This window comes from Strongylocentrotus purpuratus, unplaced genomic scaffold, assembly GCF_000002235.5.
Source record: "Strongylocentrotus purpuratus isolate Spur 01 unplaced genomic scaffold, Spur_5.0 spur5_scaffold_8, whole genome shotgun sequence".
NCBI classification, from domain to species: Eukaryota; Metazoa; Echinodermata; class Echinoidea; order Camarodonta; family Strongylocentrotidae; genus Strongylocentrotus; species Strongylocentrotus purpuratus.
Genome location: NW_022145614.1, coordinates 15,314,693 through 15,323,375, shown reverse-complemented (window position 1 = coordinate 15,323,375; position 8,683 = coordinate 15,314,693). Strand labels below are relative to the sequence as shown.

The window sequence follows — 8,683 nt, the reverse complement described above, 5'->3', positions numbered from 1 at the left end:
TGCCAATTAACGTACCGACTACCAACCCTGCATGTTGTTGTTTAGGTTTATAGGCGTTTATCATTCAGGAGTGAATATTGACCCTCTCACGGCTTTTCATAGTCTCTTTTCTGTAAACAAGGAAATCAGTGGAGCACGGCGAAAGCATTTAGCTAGGTAATCGCTCTTCCTTTGTTTTATTAGTTTACATTCATTGGTGTAACTTACTGATGAAAAGAGCCCATTAATCGGTAACATATAATTTTGGTAACCATATCACTGGGACAGTCTGGAGGATGAGATTGAGACAGTGAGAGCTGGTTCAGTCATAGTGTTTAATGATTGTATTGTGTACACTAGTGTTGAATTGCATTGTCAGTGATGTCTGAGCTGTGCTGGATGCCTACTGACTGACTGAGTACTGCATGAGTCTTGGCCTCGCCGGGCTGAGATGACCTCGAGCTCGAATAATATGTTGTACGTGTACATGCACATATAGTGGCCTCAGACTTCAGAGTATAGACTGGTTGGTTAATTGTTCGAATGTGAGATGGTGGTAGATGAGATCTTATGAGATATTGAGGAACAATAAGCATTATGAGTTACTTAAAACAATGTTTTGTTAGTGTTACTGTTTTGTCATTGTGTTTGTTTCACTCACACAAGTCAAGACAAGCAATGAGACTACGGAGGGGGGGGGGGGGTGGGGCTGGGGTGAGGTCTGCATGGGCAGCGTCCCACGAAACCGTCGTAAGTACAAGTTCACCGACATCTCATTGAAATGCGTGTATTCAGTTTAACACACATTTCAATCGGATGTCAGTGAACTTGACCTTGTATAGTTGTATTTATGACGGTCTCATAAAATGCTGCCCCGTACATCATCATCTGCGTACACGAAAACACATAAAAGGGGTGTTTTTTATCACTAAGGACCTACTAAGGGGTGTATCCAGTTAAGGATATCAAGAACGGGTATCAAATTCATCGTACGACAATTTATAAGAAGATACGCTGAAAGTGTAGGATCTTCGGGAGCAGAAGGTCCAATACGATTTTAAAATCTTGTGTAAATACATGATAAAAGCAATAGAAGCAATCCTCATATCGGGTGTAAATTACCATGCAAGATAATGAAATCCCAGTAAAGGTATTTGGGCTATAGTCGTCTTGCAGATGACCTTGCAATATTCAGTAAAGTTTTTTTTTTTTAATTGAATCCTATATAATCCAACCCTTGGGAGGAAAAATATATACTCTGTAGCTTCTTGAGCTTACAAACTTCGAAACACAATTACTGCCCTTAGTATAATTATAAACAATACATGTAGTCATCATCATTCTGTTTTTTGTCTTTTCTAGATCTATATACTGATGAATCGGCTTGAAACCTGAAATTCATCCTTAACCCAATGGGTGAGACATAACTTCAAACGCTCTTCTAAAAGGCCCCCAGACATGGCCTCCACCTCGCATCATCATGCTGGAGTGCAGCAAGAGTATGTGTTTCGAGAGCCCCACCATCCTGCCCATGTCCTCTGTGGGCTCAACCAAATGAGAGAAAGCGGCTCTCTCACGGACACCACCATACATGTCAAGAAGAGTCACTTCCAGTGCCACCGTGCCATCCTGGCTTGCAACAGTCCCTACTTTCAGGCCATGTTCACCAACGACTTCCTGGAGAAGGTCAAAGGCATCGTGACCCTCGAAGGGATGAATCCGGTCATAGTTGCCCAAATCATCGAGTTTTCCTACACCTCGCAACTGACAATCAATACATCCAACGCGCAGGAGCTGCTTGAAGCAGCCAGTCACTTGCAATACCAAAGCATCGTCAAAGCCTGTTGTCTCTTCCTGAAGAAGCATCTGAATCCATCCACATGTCTGGGAATCAAGCACCTTGCAGAGACCTACTCTTGCACCGATTTACTAGCAGCTGCTTCAAAGTACTGCAGAGAGAACTTCATCGTAGTAAGTCGGCAGGAGGATTTCCTGAAGCTCTCCGCTAAGGAGCTTGCAGATTATATATCCTCGAATGAATTGAAGGTGGAGAAGGAAGAGATTATTCTCAAGGTTTGCATGAAGTGGTGCGAGTTCAGTCATGACAGGGCCAAAGCATTCCATGAGGTGCTGGAGAAGGTACGCCTAGTGTACATCAAGCCGTCCGTTCTTCTAGGATACTTGTCCGATCCCATCATCAAGGATCACAGCCAGAATGGCAAGCAGATCCTTGCAGCTATATCTATGCAGCAGCAGCTCCAAAACAAAACCCACCTTGAGAGTTGTAGTCCCATACCCCGTCCTTCCACATATGCTGAGGTGATGGCAGTGGTCAGTGGATATGGTAAGAACTATTCAAGCGTTAGAGATGTGGTATACTACGATCCAGGCAATGACAAATGGGCTACTCTAGCCCAGCTGCCTCACAGCACCAGCAATTTTGCTGTAGCAGTGCTGCAAGGTCAAATCTATGTCACAGGAGGCAAGGTCAGTCGAACAATAACCAGCTCAACATGGGTGCTAGACCCGGCCAAAAATGCGTGGTCAAAGGGCTCGGAATTGAACGGAGCCCGGCAGCAGCATGGTTCAACTGCAACAGTGTCTGGAAAGATGTTTGTGGTTGGGGGGGAGAATGAAAGTGGCATGGACTGGACTGTTGAGGAATACACCAAGTTGCAGAAGAAGTGGACAGTGATTACATCGCTCCAGCAGGCAGTGGTCGACCCTGCTGTTGTTTCTATCAAGGAAAAGATCTATGTGGTCGGTGGTAGCACGGAGATGCACATGGCTTACGAGCACATACAGTGCTTCAACACCGCTGGCAACAATTGGCACATCATCAAGCACATCTCTATCCCCAGTTGCCATTTTCCAGCAGTTGCTAATGGGAACAAGATCTATCTGATGAGTGGCTTTGGAAAGCAGGGTATTAAGGTATATGATGTGGAACACAACACCATGCTTCCCCCTGTCCCAATGTGCAACTCAGAGAGACACTTATTCGCTGCGTCGTCCGTCCAAGGAAAGATCGTTGTCACAGGGGGGATGGACAACTACCAGTCTCTTTCATCCACTGAAGTCTACAACCCCGATAGCAATGAGTGGAAATTGGGAGCACCCATGCCAAAGGCACTCAGAGCACATAACTGCGGAGTGGTCTGCAAGCTGTACTTAGGTCCACCATTTGATGGTGATGACTCATAATTTTCAATTGTTCATCATCATAGGTACCATAAAACCAGGATCTTAAAAGCGTTCATGAAATGTTTTCGAGTGGCTCAAAGTCAGAAAAGTCTCATGCAGTTAATCACCTACATTAAAATTTTGTAATTTGAGAGAATTTAGTGCTATAAAAATGGCAATTTTTGACAATTCACGCAAGTTTCATGTTGCTAAAGTGTCTTGTTTCACAGTAAATATTGGAAAGGAATTCTTTAGACTAGAGTTTTAGGACTCTGTTGCAGCAGTAGTCTAAGCCCTTTTTTGTGTGCATGTGTTACAGAGGAGAATGTTACTCTCTATACATGTACTTATATATGTTCCCTAACGAATGAGAATATGAACATGTATGCATGTGCATTCTGCTTTGTTTTCTTTCTTAAAGGTTCATAAAAGTGCAATAAATGTGTATACCGGTCAGGTACACTGTATACACCCAGCAGTAGGTGGGTCATTCGACAGGACCAGTAGTTCATGTAGAAGAGAATGGACTGCTTTCAATTTTATATTTCATATAATGATGCTTTCAAGAGTGCTTGATGAAAAACACTTAATATTTTAGTGGTGAATACCAATAACTAGTTGAGTAGAGGCCTGATGCAATGGCTACTAAAAAGGATCATGATAATATTGCCTTGATCAATGAAAACTACAGCAAGTAATGATCATTCCACACTACTTTGAAATGAAATGCAGTTTTACTGCAAATCCTGTCTTCATATTTTGAATAATAGACTTTCATTTCTGCCTTTGGTATGTAGCTTTAATACATTCATGTCCATAGGATGTTAAAAGATTACATAAATTGTTACATTATGGTTTGCCTTCTAGGTATTAATCATTTGTTTCTAGGCATTTGTCATAATTTCTTTAGGCTAGGGTAAAGCGAAAGGTGCAGTACAATGGAACCTTGTCATATGGAATACTAAATTATTAGAGAGGTAATTTTGCATTTCTTTATTTTCTATTGTGTTTTTTTTTTAACCCTGACAAACAATGTAATTTGCTATAACGAGGTTCTACTGTACTTAATGACTTTGTAATGTCACATCAATGTACACTGTATGTAGCAGCTTGCACTTGGTTAGAATCCCAAAGGACATAAGGAAGATTATGCAACAGGGTTTTAAAAACAAATCACGATGTGCATGTATCTACATGTACATGTATATGTACGTGTACATATACACTGATGGATATCCTGGGTAATTTCACAGGGTACAACATTTACATACATTTCCTTGAAAGTCATAGTATTCTACAAATAAGAAAGAAAATGACAATTTCAAGAGCAAAACAGTATATTTATGATGTTGGAAAGTTAGTCATTGACTTTGAGATAACTTTGCCTTCAAATTTGTTTGGTTTAAATGGTTGTTATGGTTCATATAATTTGGGCTGTCATGCTTGTCGGCTGATTGGATAGTCACCACTTCAAATAATAAACCTGCAGCCAGGTGCTTTAAAGACCGTCAATACTACTGGGCCAGAAGGGATTAGACCACACAGCGTGGTCACTGACAGGTGGCTATCGCATTAACTCAGCTCTCAACTAACATAAGAAAAAGAGGATCATGGGGGACCAACAGACACCGATTGGGGAAGTTTTCTATAATAGAGGGAGCAAGTAGCTACAATGTACAAGTAGTACAGTGGGGCTTTAAAAACACCCTTCAGTCTAGCTCTCAGCAGTGGCTTATCTACTTGTGTTTAAAACCACCTGGCAAATATCTGTTAATCATTTTAATGGCAAACAGTGGTCCACTTTAAATGGGTTTTGATTTATGTAAACTTCGCATGGTTAAGTACTTAATTACACAATATGTACAATACTGGTGTTACTTTCCATCAAACACCTCCTAGCTCGAAATTGTAATTGCACAGTACTTCATAGAGTAGCCCAAATTAGATTATCCTGAATCACCCAGATTTTGTTGGTCATGTAGGAGTTGCTGGACTGGTGTAGGGCTTAATATAAAAGAAATGCCAGGATGCTGGACTTTCCAACTTCTTCTATTAACTCTTTAGTATGTTTTTTGCTTTTAATAATCCCATAGCATATGGATATGTATGTTTGGAAACTCAAAAGAATCCACAGTGTGAAACGAAAATAATCAAAATCTTCTCAAATTTTTGAGCTGGTACTGTCTCAGATTACTGTCATTTGTTGAGAGTCAGAAAGGCATTAACTCCTATTCTGTTACAAAGAGCTATCACCCTTCTGGCTCTATTAAAGCTTATGACTAGGTCACACCAAGACTTTTTCATTTCGATGTCGGTTCATTTCTTGAAATGCATGTGTATCTCATGCGTTTCAACCCTAATATGCATTCTCAGTTCAAAGTATGCGTTTTAATTTCAACGTCACTTAGGTACCATCTCTATGCCGGTTCGATGTGGAGAAACAAAGTGGATATGCAGTGGGAAGTTTGAACACGTCCAAAATTTTCTCTGGCCTTTGCATTGACGATCTGTTTCCCGTAAAATGCATGGAAAATGGCGTAGCTATATAAATGTCACTTCGGATCCAATCAAATCATGCATTCCCAGATCGAGGTCGGCTCATTTCTCCAGTTATCACATCAAAATGGAGCAGCATTGGTGTCACCTAAGCATTACATGTACATTATTCTAACTTGGCTGTATTGTATTCACAATTGAGTTTTGGTCAGTATTCCAAATAGTATACCTTGAACCATTGTATGATAGTTATCCTTTCATATCTTTCTTGTATCACCTTGTGTTGGATTTTGTTTTAAAAAAGCATACAGTATTTTAAGTTCATTTTTTTTCCAGTATTATTTTTCATCCTAGTAGAATACCAGAATTTATTGTCACCTTGTGAAAATTAACGTAAGGGTTTAGTTTATGTCATCAAGATTATACTTTGAAATGCACTGTGCGCTGATAACGGCTGCTGGAGCTATAGCCAGGGTAATCATTTCCATAGCTCTTTTGAAGTGCATAGGGGCGCTATATTACAATGTGATATGCCTACCAGAACGGAATGCTATTATTACTTAAAGGTATTACAAAGTTTTAGGAAATTTTGAAAATTGGCTCGATAGTGATTCTTTACAATTTTGAAATATTTGGATGCCCCTGTGGATGAATTGTAAGCACTAGAAAATTTAGCCCCTAAAACACTTCTGCTTTCGTGAAAAATTGAATATGTAATTGTGATATATAATTTCCAAACGGGAATAGCCAATCGGTCGATTTTAGTCAAGAAACATTGTTTTATAGCTAAATTGATATCTTGACCTTGAGAGGGAGCTATACAACGAAAAGAGTTTATTATTTACGATGTCATCACTTTAGACTCGATTTCAACTGCGACAACGATCACTGAATATTTTGTAGGACCCCATATGTTTCCAATATGTTCATTTGAACCGAATTCATGACCCCATACCAAAACTTTGTAATACCTTTAAGAGAAACGGCTTTTACTAAAAATATAGAATATATATGGATTAGAAACAAAGCATCTTATTCTGATTTGAGCTAAATAACCTGGGGATAGAGGAGGGGGGGGGGCAAGGTACTGAAAAAATTGTAGAAAATGTATTTATATGCATATGTCATGTGTGTGTGAGGGGTGTAGAAAGTGAATACACCCTGGCATTATTTAATGTCTTAAAATATTCTCGGTTAGTGCTGTATTTAAACAAATGATTGTGTCTCATCGAACACATATTGTAGAAAATGTATTTATATGCATATTTCATCTGTGTGTGAGGGGTGTAGAAATTAAATACACTCTGGCAGTGTTTAAAGATAAACTCCAGTACTGGTAAAAAAATAAAAATTAATTCTCACAGAATCAAACGAAACTTACACTGAATGTTCAAGATTACAAATAAATGACTTGTGCCAAACAATTTTGGAAGAAAATGTATACTGGCTGAGTAATGAGCATAGAAAGACAAGGAAATCAAGGTAGTACTAGCCCCGACACCATGTGTGTTGTCCCATATATAGCTTTCTATGTGAGTGCTTGTTACTTTACCAAGACTCGGTCAAATTTATTATGATTTTGATGACTCCAGAACCTTGCAGTGCACACCAATACTTACATGCTACATGATCAACTGTTTCTGATCCTTTCCACACCTTTTCTTTCACAATGCAATCGCATTACCAGTACTAAAGTTTATCTTTAATGTCTTTAAAATATTCTTGGTTAGTGCTGTATTCGAACGAATGATTGTGTCCCATCGAACGCATATTTATATTTTGGACTTGTTGCAATAAAAGACGAGAGCTTTTAGTGCTCATTCTTCATACATGTATTGATACTGTTGAACAGGCCGAAATTTGACATAACTATAAAATTATGTAGTAATAGAGCTTCAAGGGCTAGTGATGTATCATCATTTGAAATCAGTTATAGAAGGTATACAAGAAGAAAAGCGATGATGCAGGCTTGGTGGCATAAATCTGCAACACTTTTTTTCAAGTTCGCTATTCATACTTTAATTGCTATAATTTGACTATCCTTTTATCCTGTGTTGAATAGGATAAATACGGATAAATACAAGAAAATTGAGAGAGGGTGAAGGAGGAAGTGGAAGAGGTTCATTTTAAGCCTTAATTCAGTATAATATATTTAAATATAGCAAATCAGATTCCTGCTATTGTTAATCAATGTTTTCATGAATAAGGTAACTGATCTTCCATGAATTATCAATATGCTCAATATTCTAATGAATTATTATTGTTGTGGAGTTTCTCTAATTTTGAAATGATGCACACCGTTGTGAAATAAAATGTGAGAATCATGTAATAAAACAGAATCGAGTTTCCTTATTAAGTGTGTGATCTTGCAGGACAGAGGGAGAACAATGGCAGAATGATAGCACGACTGTAAACATGAATTACACAAGAGAGGAGAAAAGAGAGGGAGAGAAAGAGAGAGGGGGTGGGGAAGAGAGAGAATAGCACAGTTAAATCTACACAAAATTAATGTTATCTGATGGGATCTCCTCACTATTCTCTCTGCAGTTAATATCATCATAAAAATGACCAGCATGGGCCCTGTTTCATGAAACATTACACTGTTGGTAACTTTGCCATCATTATTAACTACCATGGCAACATCACTCGATAGCCAATCAAATCAAGGTTTCCATGGAAGTTACCATCAATGTTGAGTTTGATGCAGCAGGGCCCTGATGTGTGTGTTGATTCCCTGTGTGACTCTCGAAACAAATAACCCCCTTCCTCTTATGTGAACAGCTCATCTCCCTATGACCATTCATGCTGGTTCATGTACATATAAATCTAGGCCGATTCCTTCCAACAGTTTTGACCAATGATGCCTACTAAACTGATCTCATTCAGGGTATGATTATTAAGAAACAAAAAGTGATGGCATAATCCCCATTATATAAACATGTATTTAACTACAGACAAAGAAAATCGGAAAAGAGGTCAAATACTTTAAGTCACTAAACAGAAAATAATAATATTGAGTACACTG

The 8,683-nt window shown here is 38.9% G+C and overlaps 1 protein-coding gene across 1 annotated transcript; it reads left to right on the top strand.

The window, feature by feature from the left end:
* The first annotated feature begins 762 nt into the window (after positions 1 to 762).
* On the top strand, positions 763 to 4,335 carry LOC578004 (kelch-like protein 20). Its single transcript, XM_030975856.1, has one exon. It carries the CDS (start codon positions 1,438 to 1,440, stop codon positions 3,181 to 3,183), a length of 1,746 nt encoding a protein of 581 aa, XP_030831716.1. The 5' UTR covers positions 763 to 1,437; the 3' UTR covers positions 3,184 to 4,335.
* The last annotated feature ends 4,348 nt before the right edge of the window (positions 4,336 to 8,683 follow it).

Coding starts and splice junctions, on each gene's coding strand:
- LOC578004 (XM_030975856.1), top strand. CDS start 1,438: ATGGCCTCCACCTCGCATCATCATGCTGGAGTGCAGCAAGAGTATGTG.